This window comes from Synchiropus splendidus, chromosome 11 (genome assembly GCF_027744825.2).
Source record: "Synchiropus splendidus isolate RoL2022-P1 chromosome 11, RoL_Sspl_1.0, whole genome shotgun sequence".
Taxonomy (NCBI): domain Eukaryota; kingdom Metazoa; phylum Chordata; class Actinopteri; order Syngnathiformes; family Callionymidae; genus Synchiropus; species Synchiropus splendidus.
This window is the reverse complement of record NC_071344.1, coordinates 17,462,004-17,477,063: the sequence shown is the minus strand read 5'-3', so window position 1 is coordinate 17,477,063 and position 15,060 is coordinate 17,462,004. Positions and strand designations below refer to the sequence as shown.

The 15,060-nt window shown below is 46.8% G+C and overlaps 1 protein-coding gene across 1 annotated transcript in view; it reads left to right on the top strand.

The window, feature by feature from the left end:
- fat2 (FAT atypical cadherin 2) overlaps positions 1-12,424 on the top strand; it is a 97,491-nt gene extending 85,067 nt beyond the window's left edge. Inside the window, exons 25-29 of the mRNA XM_053878436.1 lie at positions 4-157; positions 4,653-4,752; positions 4,826-4,974; positions 6,587-6,861; positions 11,562-12,424. Coding sequence (XP_053734411.1) covers positions 4-157; positions 4,653-4,752; positions 4,826-4,974; positions 6,587-6,861; positions 11,562-12,058 — 1,175 coding nt within the window. The 3' untranslated portion in view covers positions 12,059-12,424. The remainder of the gene's footprint in view (positions 1-3; positions 158-4,652; positions 4,753-4,825; positions 4,975-6,586; positions 6,862-11,561) is intronic.
- The last annotated feature ends 2,636 nt before the right edge of the window (positions 12,425-15,060 follow it).

The window sequence follows — 15,060 nt, the reverse complement described above, 5'->3', positions numbered from 1 at the left end:
CAGAGCCGCGCTGCAGGTGTGCAGGACTCTTCCACGGCGCCCGCTGTGAGCTCACGGGAAATCCATGCGCCTCCCAGCCCTGCACCAACGGGAGGGTGTGTGTGCCCAAAGGTCAAGGTTACATGTGCAGCTGTGCGCCGGACGACCCCGACACTCGGTGAGACAGTCATGTGACAGTTTATAATTAGCAAGGTGACATTGTTCACTCCTTCACACGCTGGAAAGAAACAGGAAAATGAACTGATTTCAGACGTGAACTACTTGTACATCTTTCTTTCTTTGCATCTTTCTTTCTTTCTATGTTTGAGTTGGTAATATGATGTGATGTAAGACAAATAGAAAACACTTGTTGAACATGACATCAGTGGCTATCAGACTGGCGTGGTGAAGAAAGAGCTGAGCCAGAAGACATAGCTCTCCACTGAGCGCTAGGTTTCTCCTCTCATCTGTGGTCTCCAGCTCTGGAGGGACCCCGAGAAGAGCTTCTCTGTCTGGAGTCTCTGAGAGAGAGAAGCTCAGTCATCCAGGAGAGACTCGGAGGAGAGCCAGCGCTCGGACCAGCAAGTTCCTGGAGCGGAGATGAACAAATTAAATGCAGTTTCTTTAAGAGTCAATGAAACTCAAATAAGATGCAGCTAGAATGCTAACTTAAAGACGATCTCCAACAATGTAGATCCACAGTTCACCAGAAGAATAAATGTGCCTGGGCATGATCAAAGGGGGTAAAAAAACAGAGCAATAAAAGACAATAAGTAAGCATGAGTTAAATAAAAGACTCAAAATAATGACAATGATAAAGACTGTAGGAACACTCCAACAAAAGATAAGCAATTCTCAGAGAGGCAAAGGAGAGCAGCACCATTGTTGTTGGAGATTCATGTTCTGGCGTCTGGTGCATGAAGCGGAGGCTAATTTGCTGTAGGTGATGCAACGTGTTGTCATGACAGAGCAGAAGGTGGCGAAGATATGGGGCTAGAACAGGGAAAAAAATTGAAAAAAGTATATATTGGCTGAAACAAAGAATAAAGGCATTGAAAAAAAACAATGTTGACTGAAAAACGGAATGTAGCCATTGAAAAAAAAGAATATTGGCTGAAAAAATAAATATAGAAAAACATTCTTATTTTTATTTTTAATACCATTGTAGTTTTCTACCTCAATACAAAAATGTTTCAGCCAAGATTCTGTTTTTCAATACCTATATTCTTTTTTTTTTTCAATGCCAAGCTGTCCCTGTTCTAGCCCCATACGAAGACAGGAAGAGCCTGCACGGACCAAAGCAGGCAGGAAATGAAGCCCATAACAGTGGTTAGAAGAGGGGAGACTGGACTCCCCCTGCTGAACCCCATGATTTGAAACGTGAGAGAAATGCGTAAATATTTACTCATCTGGCTTCGTGACAGGTTGGTTATGGGAGGGGTGTGATTGGCTGGAATAATGTTTCAGAGGAATTTATTTGGTTGCTCCTCAAATTATGACGGCAAGTGGGCAGGAGGAGAAACCAGGGGGGCTCCTCAGTAATCCTCCATAAACGTCATGTGATAAAGTTCATGATAAACCCTTGCTGAAGTGCCGACCGCGGTGCGTTTAAAAGCCGTCTGTTCAGCGAGTTAAAGCCCCAGTTTTAGGGCGGTCTTCAGACCCCAGGTTTCAGATCCCTGTGATCTTGAGCAGAGGAGGAATTGTGCGTAAACATGGTGCTGATATTCACATGCAGGACGTAATGACACACGCAGGGTGATGTGGAAACTAACATGAATCATTATATGCTAAATGAATTGCACCTGCAAGGACACGCTAGTGTTTCAGAACTGTATGTGCTTGAATTTGCATGTTTATGTGATTGGACGGGCTGATTAAAGACAAACACCAGGCCACAGAGGGGGGAAGGGGGGCGGGCGGGCGGGTCACCGACGAGGCCCCTCTCTGCCGCATTTGCATATTCTCATTTTGTTTACGCTGCCGCTGGGGATGTTTTGTTTTGCGGGTGTGAGTGGCTCTCCAGGAGATGAGTCCAGGACTCTGGCTGGGGATCCACTTTCTCCTCCTCTGATGGATGTCACCGAGCGGATGTCTGTTTACATCTAAATGATGGACACGCAGATGGGATGGTCTTACGCCTGATGGGGCTCCGTGTGTTCCAGCGTCACATGACGGTTGGCATTTTGTTCGTACATTCATTTGACTTCACTTTGTAAAGATGTCAACATTTTGTGGATCGGTCTACACAGGCAGTGGTGAAGTATCATGAAGCAGTGTCTCCATTTTCTCAGCTCAAAAGGTGGCGCTCTTGGTTTAACAATGATGTAGGGTTTCATTGAAGTAGCGTGGAGACTGCCATCTGGTGGGATCTGCAGACAGGACGCTGCTTCATGACACTTGATGACGGGGGCAGACCAGGAAGCCTAGACTTCTCACTTTCCACTTCCGTCTTCTAACCTCAGTTTCCACTACGCAGTGGTTCTGTTGCACGTCTGGGGAGGCATCCAATCGCCTTACATCTCTCACTGAGAGAACTACTCTAAGCCTCCCTTGGATGATCAAGTTCCCAATCCGTCCTCGCCTTTTGCCAGGTTGCAGGGTTGCTGGGGCAGCAGCTTCAACAGCAAGTGTCAAACGTCCTTCTCCTGGGCAACGTCCACTGACTCATGAAGAGATATAATCCCTCCACCTGGTCCTGGGTCGACCCCTCGGTCTCCTCCCAGCAGGCCGTGCCTGAAACACCTCCAAAAAGGAGACACCCAGGGGGCATTCTCATGAGATGCCCGAACCACTTCAACTGGCTCGCTGGCAGCTCTACTCCGAGTCTCTCCCAAGTGACAGAACTTCCTACCCTATCTCTAAAAGAGACACCTGCCAGCTGTCATTTCATCCTCGTGTATCCCGGTTCTCATTCTTTCAACATGACCCACAGCTTATGACCATAGGTGAGGGTCGGGACTGAACAGGAAATGGAGAGCTTTGCCCAGCTCTCTTTTACAAACAACAGTGCGCGAGAGTGACACGGCCACTGCTCCACTCATTCCTCTTAGTTTTTTCTGAATCGGCTCCTTGTGTTGTCCCGGCCCATACGGGCCCAAACTTACCATGGTTTTGAAAGTTGACTGGTCACCAACTATCTCAATGGTCAGTCGTCTGTTCGGCATACGACAGTTATTGGTTGAGATCTTGTAGGGTTGTAGTCATTCAACAATACTTGTATGGTGGTGTTTTGTAATTTAATAGCTAAAAAAAGGTTTGAAACGTGAGTTTGGCAAATCTCAGCATGGTGTTGTCAACACTTGGGGTGCGTAGTTTAATAGACATTTATAGTCGTGTCCGTTGACTAGTCATTCCAGCCCATATGACATATGACATATGAAAGTAGAAAGTCTTCTTCACTACTGTCACTGCCTGATGCGGTCTGCCGGAAGTTCTGGGACTGGAACCGGATGTTAGTAACACGCATGTGTAAGTTCTACGACTTGTGTTTACTGGTTATATCGTGTAAAGTTGTGATTTTTTTTTTATTATTAAAATTATTCCAGATAGTAAATCTGGAAATTATACGTTTTTACGCGCATATCTAAGTACGCAGTCTTCACTGTGTATGCGCACGTTTGAAGCGTAACGACGCCATGACGTTGTCACAATTTAGTATTTGATATTCTATTTTTTTAAATCCAGCATTATTGAATCAATAAACATTTCAAGCTCCTCCAACACATTTGACCTGCACAATGCATTGCTTATTGCTAGTTAATGTTGTTGGATTTTTAAAAAAATAGAATATTAGATTTTAAAAAAACTGAAACTAGACAATTTTATGTAAAAAAAAAAAAATATTTTAGTATGTAAAAAACCACCTTTGCGCGATATAACCATGTACGAATGCGCTTACCAGTAAACGTCAGTTGGTAAAACATGCGCAATTTCCGGTTCCAGCAACGGAATTTTCGGCCACCAGACCAGGCAGTGCCAACCACGACTGATCTCTACGTCGGATGCCACTGTTAAAGCCTTGCTCCTTCTTTGCCTCAGTCATGACCAAGATTCCTGGATAACCTCGGCGTTGCAGTGTCCTGGCTGCAGACTGCCCCAGCGTGACCATCTAGAAACGCAGACCTGAAACGAGATCTAAACCAAAACCCCACCTCACCCGGCCCCTAATTCTCCCCCACCCTGAAACAAAAGGACTGACTGCCTCCCACAATCCCAATTGAAGCTGCTATCTCGCACAACAGAGGAAGTTTGGGCTCCATCCCAAATCCAAAGTTCAGCAGAAGGACATGATCAACTCTGTATTTGCCTGTGAATACAGCTGAAGTGTGTCTCTGCTGGGAAAGAGCATGCGACAATGAGCAGCAGGCACTTTTATGTAAATCAAAATGATAGGTCTTTTGTCAGTAGCGCAGCGGTGGCGCGGAGCAATCAGAGCTCCGCCAGCTCGTCCTCGGGGGTCACGTTTCACGGCTGGCCCGGGAAGATGGAGGGCCGCGGTGAGACCGGCAGCATCGCCAGCCAAATTTAACGCGCGCTCTCCAGGCCGAGGTGACAGAGACGCCGCTGCTCTCCGCTAAACACTCTGCTCATCCTATTCCACAGGCACGAGCAGCGCTTCTGGAGCGCACGTGAGCAGTTTAAACCCTTCGTCACTGGTCTCTTGTCTCCAGGTGCCACAAACACATCGACGTCTGCGCGCCTGATTCCTGCCCCCGAGGTTTCGAATGCCATGTGTCTATGGGAACATTCCACTGTGACCCGCTCCCTCAGGTCGGTGGCACGACAGGTCTTGAACTGAATCCCGTGACAAGGATTTGCTCACGTGTGCCACGTTTCGTGTCAGGTGTCTCCTGGGTTCGGCTACGTGGAGATCCTGGAGATCGGAGGGAGCATCCTGGGACTGCTTCTCCTCGTCGCCATCTTTGTTTGCATTAGGAAACGATACGTCCAGCAGAGAAACAAGAAAGCAGCTCGTACCGAGGACGCCAACGGGTGAGTACGTTTTCCACTGAGTGAACTGAAAGATCTCCAGCCGCGAAAGCGACGTGGCTGTGAGGGCCCCTGCCCACCTGATGGTGCAACAAAACCCAAATGTTCATCATTTAATACACATTTTCTTAAATTCCTGACATAGAACCAAACAGTACACAGCAATATGTGTATCATCGCTCAACCACAACAAGCTCTTGTGGTTCGCAAAATGGGCGTCCAATACAAAAGTTTGAGTTCTTCCATGTAGACTGTTCTCTATTGACTTTCACCAGCGTCACGGCCCAAAATAGAGTAGATGTCTTTCAATCACAAAACTTTTTTGAAGCCAAGTCGTGTTAAGTTCGGGTCTTCATGTGGTGGATTCAGCTTACACTTGAGTCATTGGTGAGACTCACTTCCCATCCAAGTGAAGTCTGAGAAGGTTTCAAGTCAAGAGCATCGTGTAAGTGCTTCTCCAGTGGCAGAGAAGGAACCTCTTCTCACTGCCTCTCTGTCCCCTGCCTCTTTCCCCTTGTAGCTTGGATGTTTTTGTAACTACACTTGCATACATTAGCTTGAGGGCCTCTAGAAGCTCCGACCTCAAGACTGTTGTAAACATCAAACAACGAAACTGAACAACGAAACTGAAATAATCCTGTTTCCCGAGGTAACAAGGTCGGGCGTTGACGTTAAAATCGTGCGTCACAGTGACCTCTGCGCCACGTCACGTACAGCAGGATAGTTCACACTTCCCATGTCGCACCTGTCCGTACGGGTCAGTGCTTCGGTGTGTAAGTCTTTCCCGACTGTCCAGTGATATTATTCATCACAAAACCCCAATTCAAGGCTTTTATGGCATCCTCTATAGCAGCATGCTAAACTTTCTCAGAGACTGAACGTGGAGGTCTACAGCTCAACTGATTTGTGATGGCGTCCTGTTTTATACGTCTCAATCAGGGCTTGGAAAATGGAAGCAGAGACACATGGAAGCACAAAATATTTATTTAGAAAGTCAAAAAATAGTCCACTGACTGAAATCATTGAGTCCAAGTCTTAAAAGAGAGTCCTGCAACAAACAAGCAAAACATCTGCTGATCATTTAGAATACAAAGAACCAACATAGGCGCCAAGGCAAGTTGAACAGGAAGTGGAGTGACAAAATAAGAGCCTTCGGAAAGTGATCAGGCCAAGCAGCACAGTTCTGCTGACTTGGTGGTCATAATGTTTTTGCTTCATGTTCGTGCTGCTGCACGTTTCTGAGCCGAGTGTGATTGGTCGTATCTGCCGTGTTGTGGATGTTTGCCGTCTGTTTTTGCCAAAAAAAAAAAACAAGTAGATTTCTAAAAACCTCTCTGTCGTAGTCCGGGTTCTGGTGCATCCACTGGAAAGACTCAGCTGATGAAGAAGAACTGTATTTGGGAAGTTCTTCAATTATACAAGTTGGAAGTTGAGCAGGGACTTCATGAGTATAACTAGAGTGAAAAGTGCAGTCTGGAAACTTTCTCTCCATCTTCACTCGGAGTCCCAGGTTTCCTTGTTAGTGCTTCGCTGATGGAATCCTGGCCGCAAGAGGGTCAAACAAAGATTTTCCTTCTTCTGACTGACAGTAAAGCATTGCCTTCACTCTTTGCAGATATTTCCATACAACGAAGAAAGCGAAACCTGACCAGCAGGACGTCCACCCCATCGAGTTGACCTCCTTGATGGGGCCAGTCAACGACCTTGACCACACGCCCTTCAGATCTCTGCGCCCCAGAAGCCAGATCATCTCGTCCGGAGGAGTGGTCTCCTCCCAGAAGACGTCCGGGCCTGTGGTGTGCAGCGTGGCTCCGAATCTCCCCGCCAGGCCGCCGTCCAGCTCCGACAACGACTCCATCAGGAAGAGCCACTGGGACCAGGACTATGAAGGTGAGTGCTGAGCCAAAAGGCTCCGTTACTGTGGTGAGGTTTAGAAGAAGAGGAGCATCTGTGAGAGGCTCACAGTAGAACTTCTCTCTCAGAGAAGGTGACGTCTAGGAGATGGTGTGACAAGCTCACGCACGAGAAACTCTGAGCAGAACCACTTCACCATTTTCTTTGTATGACCTCCAAATGGGAGGAGGTCCTGGGGCAGACCCGGGGACACAGTGGAGAGTTGTCCTGAACACCTCCGTCTTCCCCCTGAAGAGCTGGAGGAGGTTTGCGGGATAATGAAGATGGTGAACTCAAGGTCAAATTGACTCGCTTGGTTGAAGGTTGAAGAGCCTCAGCGTGTCACAGGAAGCAGGTTCTCTGGAGCCATCAGTCAACGCGACTCTGATGAGACTCCCGCAGATGAGACGTTCAGGGGTGAGGCAGATTAGAAGGGAGCTCATCTTCATCCCCTGTCAATCCTCCACTGGATTTACCGTCTCGGACTCCAATGTATTTGAATGAGTCAGACGTCCTGACTGGTGGAAGACGACACACAAGAGAAGCTGGACACGTCGAACCTTGGTGCTCACTCTCGACTGCCCTCCACATTCCTGAACTCACGACTTTCATTCTCTCTCTGCTCGCAACCGTCTCTCTCTCTCTCTCTCTTCTTTTGTCTGCGGCTTCTTTCGTTTTTTTTTCTCCTTCAGATCAATAGCAGCGAGCCGTGACTCATTCATCTTTAGCTATGTTCTGGAGACAGATGAAGAGAGGCAGATCAGGCGTTCGTCATGCCATCACTTCCCCGGCAACGGCGGGCTGGCAGGTCGTTCATCTGCTTGACCTTTTCCCCGGGCAGAGGACGGCGGATGCTGCTCCGTCTTCCAACGCGCTTCACGTTGAAGGGACTGCATGTTGGCTGTTAGCATGCCGCTAGTATTGATCCGGTTTGGCAGACGAATGAGCTGAAGGTGAAATATTGGAGACAAATGACGTAAATTTCTTCACTCGCTGCAGTAAAATATCTTTGTTGACTGAGGCTCTGAGCTGCGAGGCTAGAGGCACCGGGACCTGAACCCCGGACCTCTGCACCAGCGTCTTTAGGACATATGAGATGTATATTGGCCAGTTTAACTCAACATTATTGAGGAATTAAAATGTGCTGCCATTTGAATAATAAAAATAATTAAAAACAAAATATTATTATTAAAAAGAAAAAAGAAAAGAAAAAATATGTATTTTAATTATATTTTAGTTTTTAAATATTTAAATATTTTCATTAATTATAACAAATAAGAAAAATTCTAGCATGAAAACAATTTGAAAATGAGCATAAATATTAAGAGTAATACATGAAGTAATAATACCTGGTCTTTCTAAATTATTACAGTGCCATTATTTCACCCTTTTTGTCTCCAATACTGTGCAAACCATTCGCACCCTCTGGTCTGGTGAAGAGTGTAATCTTGTTAAACAGCCGGCTCTCTGGCAGATGGACAGCCTCTGGTGTTTGAGTGACTTCATATCTTTCCACACGCTGGCTCGTAGGCACGCAGGCAGAGGAGTTCTGGGCCCACTGTTCTGTGCTTTGCTGCTTCGCAGAGGTTCTCAGAGGAGGAATGTTTGGATGTTGATTTTTGTTTACTGCTGATGGATTCTCTCAGTGTGGGGTGTGAGTCTCTCCTGGATGACTGAGCTTCTCAGACAGAGAGTTCTCTGGGTCACTCCAAAGCTGGTGACCACAGGTGAGAGGAGAAACCCAGCGGAGAGCTCTGTCTTCAGGCCCAGCTCTTTCTTCACCACCTCAGTTTCCTCCTCTTCTTTCTCCTCATTGACTTGTGGAGAGTTGGAGTCAGTCCCAGCTACCCAGGGTGAGAGACACAGTGAGCTAGTCGATGTATCCCTCAGGGTTTGACTGGGATTTGAACATGAAACCTCTCACTCTCAGAGCCAGAGTCGTACAGTAGCTCCTCTCGAGCTTCATCCTTAACAAGGTGAGTTCCAGACTTGTTTGGACCCTCAAGGTCCACTGAGACTCCACGTTCTCCACTCAGAACCCAGACTCCCTCCAGACGCTCATTATTAGATATCATAGCCCAAGTCCACACCCTCCACCGGGGACCTGCACCAGAACAAATAAACTTGACTTGTCTCTTGTTGGGCAGCTTTCATCACGTCCTGAAAGTGACTGGAGGCTGGCGACGCCAAAGAGGCTGAGGAAGTTACATTCATCTGCCGGAGTGTAATATCAAAGTCACCACCGGGAGGTGACGCACCCGAGTCTGACACAGATTATTGGGAGCCAGCAGCTGCAATGTGGGCGATCATCAGAGAAGAGCAGAGATAATAATTATTATTATTATTATTATAATAATTATAATAATAACAATAACGATAACAATAATAATAATTTTATTACATTTTAAAAAACGGGCGTTCACAAAACTGTCTTTCATTGCTCATATACTCAGTCTTTTCTACGTCTATTTTTTATTTATTAGTATCACAAATTGCTGAAAATGTAGGATAAAGATTTGGGACTTTCTTGAAAAAACAATATTTTGAATTCAAATGACATTGTAATCATTGTGTAAAAATATGCAATGTTTGACTTCACTCGCAAGATTTAGAGAAACTAATTATATTAACAAATTGAAAAATAAATAAATACATTTTAGAATTTTGGCACCTTTACAAGTACATTCATAATTAAATAAAATGCGTTATTTAAATTATTTTTAAATAAATAGAAATATATATATTAAATAATTTGATGTTAAAATGACGTCTGAAAAACATATTGATCAAGTTTCATTCATTAAAATTGAACTCGTGACTTATTACTTCATATGTATTTTATGTGAGTGTGTGAGGTGTGCACCTGTATTTGCGGCAGCATGTGAGTGAAACACATCCTCCAGAATAGTCGGAGACAGTTTGATGCTCAGGGAAAGAATCTTCTAAAGATGTTTGAGGATGCACATCGTCTCCTGCTCTTGTCACTTGTCAGGAACACCCAGTAACGTGTGATAAGATCGGACAAAGGCTTGATTCCGCTCGCTGTTCCCTCCGCGATCCCGGGGTCTTCCTGTTGTTCTGCCTGGGATCGCTCCATCATCCGTCTCACTCCATCTCCCCGTCTCACATCAGCGGCGGGCGGAAGTCTGCTTAGTATTCGCTGTAACTCCGGCGACAGCAGGAGTCTTTTATCACGTCGTTTGGTTTGAACAACCGGTGTAATGCTTCTGTCGGGTGAGATTTGGGGGATGAAATCCTCCAAATCCTCATTTGCGTTTTTCGCTGCAGGTGACCTTCAAGTCGGTGCATCGATGGGGTTTAGTTTTGATGGAGTTTGTGTCCCTGTTTCGGGGGTCTGCAGTGTTCAGACGAGGGTCTCGGCCTGCTGGAAAAGTGGGTGCTGGTCCTTGGACACAGACCATGTCTCTTCTGGCAGTGGACAGGGGTCGACGTATGTGTCCTCTCTTTGTGACAACCTGCCGTCCATTGGCTAAATGTGTCTCTCTTGATGGACACCAACGGATGGACCAGATAGTTGAGGGGACTTTGCTGTAGTAGCCCAGTAGCATTTCGGCATTGTGTACATCAGAGGAGCAGCCTTGTTCTCAGTGTCCTCACGATATGGTTGCTGCAGATGACAAGGTCTTCCAACAAGCAAAACATTCAACCAGCTCCAGCACTGGTCAAACTTTTTTCAGTTCTTAGACTTCAACACCTTTTGTTGGTCGGCAGAAGGGCCTGGTTGGTAAAGGTTTGGGTCTTCAGTGTAGTAGGGTCCGTTGTTTCTCAGCAGCAACTTCAGTGGCGATGCCTGTAGAAGAGGCTGTAGACTTGTGAAAATGAAATCTGGTCAGTGGTGAAGCTGCTGTAGCATGGCATCAAGAGCAAATAAGGCGGCGGGGGGGTCAAGTTTGGCTGCTCCCATGTTGGAGTCAAGTCATTTCCAAGCACCTGGAGACTCAAGTCAGAGAGTCTCTTCTTTACCCTGGAATCCAACTTGCCAACTTGCCAACCAACTTGCTGTTTTCCTGACACTGACTTTGACTAAGAAGAACGGACAGTAACACTTTCTGCTCATGGATTCAGTGGTTTATATTCTACATTGCTCACAGTCCTGGAGCGTCAGTTGTCACATTCCGACGCCTTGCGAATGCCACGTGTTCTCAGAGCACAATGGTCCAGGCAGCGCCGAGGAAAACATCCCTGGAAAACAATGCTAACTATCAATGACTTGAAGGTCGTCAGCCGCCGACATCAGCGGCGGTGACGTCTTCCTCGGTCAATAATTCAGGCGCAGGAGCCGCTTCACAAATATTTAAAGCGATTAAGTGTTAAAAGGCCTCGTTGGCCTTGAGCTGCCGTGGACGTTGTTGTTGTTGTTGTTTTTCATTAAAGCAACAGGAGCTGTGCGAGTGTTTAAAGTCCTGCCGCTCTGGTGGCAGCTGCCGTGCCCACGATCGTTCAGATGAGTCCCTCTGGTTCTGTCGGGGCAGATCGTCCCTGAACTCCTCGTGAAGGAAAGAGATCGATCCCTCTCATTCAGCTACTCTTCAGAACATGAGTCGAGTGTCCGCTTCACCTTTAGTTTGGCAGCTCAAATCGCACTCATTTATGAGAAAGTTTTACTGCTGACAGAGGAATGGGAGTCCAATAACTAACTTCCTTTTTCTGACTGATGTTCTTCTCTGGTTCCTCAGTTTACCCCGCTGACCCGGACTACTACGGCCGCCCCACCGTCCAGGAGTTCCCCCAGTTTGACATCGTGGAGGACACCTACTCCACCTCCACCATAGACTCACGGAGGAACTCCCGCTTCGGCGGCTTCCCCTTCCCTCTGGACCGGTGCGACCGCCGCGCCCCGCTGCCTCCGTGCTACAGCAGCCAGAACCTCGACGACTTCCTGGGACCCGACGGGCTTCCTCTCCCCAAAACCAAATGCCCCAACGAGTACACTGCCATCAGCTACTACCCCACGCACCAAACCCGGAGCCTGGACAACGTGTCGGCGGGTCACAAGAGACTCAGCATGCGACTGAGCGTCGCCATGCCGTCGTACGCCGAGCATCCGAACCCACCGCCGCCGTCAAACACCGCTCAGCCTCAAACAAGGCCGGTGCTGCAGAACCCACGCAGCTACGACGGGTCCAGCATGGTGGAGAGTGACTACGGCAGCTGTGAGGAGGTGATGTTCTGAAGCTGTAGATGTAGTGTTAGCGTACTCTGTGTTTTTCTGTGTAACAGGAACAAACAGCCACAAGGCACAGCGGTCAGTCAAAGTGCCGTCGAGGAAGCTAAGAAAGCCCTTTGAGTTAGTGGCGTCTGAGCAAAAACAAAGTCAAAATAAACAATGTATTATGCCGGAATGTTTCCCCCCTAAACTGAATTTCTAAAATTCAGATTTTAAAGTAAATTGAACAACTTGTGGTTTTTGGAGTTGATATTTTTTCTGTTTTCTTAATTTCTAAATTTTGTTCTTCTAGCAACCTTTGATTTCATACATGGAAATATATATATTTTTTAACTAGATCCCAAAAATATTTTTTTATTTGAATTTTTGTTGCCCACCTTGGCATGCAGTTCCTGCAGTACAAAATCCCCTTTTTTGCATGTTCAAAAACCACCCCATTGTTTCACGACTTGACAAACAAACAAGTTTCCGTAGTGGCAGCTTTGTCCGTAGAGACCTGCAGTCTCGCCGTGCGAGACCTGCCGGGTCCAAATTTGAATCCTCAGCCTGAGTTTTGCACAGAGCTGATCCAGGAGAGCACTTGTTCGCCAGCAGTGGTGTTGTGCGCAGTATTAACGCCGGACTGGAGCGTGTTGCTGGAACTTTGTTGAACACATAAATCAGCTCTTTAAAGACTCTCGCATTTCTGCTGAAGACTGTAAACGTGACGGCTGTCAGAGCGAAACGCCCGTCGCCGTGGACAGCGTGACATTCAGACAATGCGCCTCATTTCCAAATGTCTCGCTGATGCAAGCCGATAAAGCGCTTTCTTTCTGAGGAATGTGAATTGTGAGCGGTGAAATCACCTGCAGGGTTTGATGGCATCAGCACCGGTGTCATCGCCGCCTTGATTCCTGGTCACGCTGAAGGAGGCTGGATCCTCGTCCGTGAATGTGACGTGCATTTTCGTGTGAGTCTTGATGTTGCTGTACATTTGTAAATTGTGAGTCTGTGGATATGAAATCATGTGACAGTGTTTTGTGCTTCAAATAAAGATGTGGTATTTCTACTTGGGATGAATGGAAATCATTAAGGTCCTCTGCTAGGTCACATGACTTCTGTGTGACTCGGGTGGTTTGGATCAAACCCAAAAAAACAGTTTGGGGTGAAATTCCTTGGATCTTATTACATCCCGGACTAGAGTGCGCACAAGCCCCACCCACTAGATTTAAGAGGGATTTAAGAGTCCGGTCTATAAGATGCAGGTGCAGTGGTGCTGCCTGCTCCGTAGAAAGGTCAGTGGTGCTAAAAAATGCATGAGGATCACTTCTAAACTAGTTTGGAAAACAGACTCCAGGATGGATGGTGACTGACTCATGAAACTAACTGGGCAACGTTCTAAACTAGAATCACCAACTCCTCACATCTTTTATTCACATTAAAGTGCTCAAAATGCGCTGTTTTCGCCCACGTTCCGCCACGGTGCTGCCGCCCATTTCGAGTGCTTTAAGGTAAATAAAACGCCTGTCATTTCATCGGATGTGACGAAGCAACATGAAGCTCATTTGCCCTTAAAAATCCATTCAATATGGCTATTGTCGCCGTATAAACCGCAAGGATCAGACTGTGTGGGAAAAAGTTGCGGCTTAAAGTGCGGAATTTAAATTCAGAAAATAAATTTGAATTAAAAGGTAATTTCCAAACCAACAAGTTTGCGCTCTTTTAACCTTTCGAAAAGTTGTGGACCTTCGTCGGCATGCGAGGCTCCTGGGGTCAAGTCACTCGGAGCCGCAGACCTTGTGGTCCAAGATGTTGCGGCCGTTTGAGTCAACATCCAGAGAGAGGACCTGCAGCAATAGCGCTGACTGCTTGTCTCTCTCATGTTTGACCACCGAGGCTCATGTTTCCAAAGCTAACCTCTTCTGAGCACCTGAGAGGCGCGGCAGCGGCTCTAATGAACTCCTAACCCCGTGTGTTCGCCCTCTCTGAACCGTCATGAAGGTCATGTGAGACACACCGAGCCCAGCGTGTTTCACATGTTGTCATGCCTCGACACATACATTATGTATAAAGTGCACGGTAAGCACGCTTCAAAAACGACGCCTCAGCGGTCTGCGCCGCGGCACTCGGGCCGCAAATGTCAAATCTGATTTGTTCTCGTCTTTCGTGGCTATAACAACAAATGCCAGCAATTGATTAGTCTGTCCAAACAAAACACAACCCGGTCATGTCATCTGTGGATTCCAGCGCCGGCAGGCGGCTCACAGATCAAATATGAAAGACGCATCTGCTTTTCCAGCTATTTGGACAGTTTGTGTTACAGCAAACATTGCTGAGTGTGCGTGCACGCGTGTGTGTGAGTGTGTGTGTGTGGCCGTGTTTAGCCATACGAGTACCAAGTCTTAACACGCCTCCTTCTTGTGAGGACATTTTGGCCTGTCCTCACAAGGTTTAGAGGGTTAAACTGTCAGTCGGGGGAGGGGAGAGGCTGGGGAAAGGGTTATGGCAATGAGAGGTCCTCACAAAAATAGCAAAACAAAAGTGTGTGTGGGGGGGGTTTAAGCTTATTTATCCACGTGAGGACCAATTTGGGGGGAAACACCTTGTGGGGACCTTATATCTTTGTGGTTCCAGTGTGGTTCAGAGTCCTGGTTGAGGTTAACCATGTGCTTTGGATGGTTAGGTTTAGAGGGAGAGGCTGGGGAAAGGGCTATGGCAATGAGAGGTCTCCACAAAGATAGAGATAGAAATATGTGTGTGTTAGCTGCAAACACATGAATGTGCTGGATGCAGATGATGGAGGTAGCTGAAGGATATCTGTGAGGTCAACACTAATGTTTGACCCGTGTTTGTGAGTCTTCTGGAGTCGAGATCAAAGCCAATGTTTGTGGTTTACTTGTGTACAAAAACTGATTCACAACACACAAAGTCAGTTGCGTTGGATACTTCTGAGAGCAGAATTTGTGAAGTGAAATCTCGTCCAAGACTCCGCTGGGAATTATGACTCAGAAAAAATGAGTCTCTGTGGT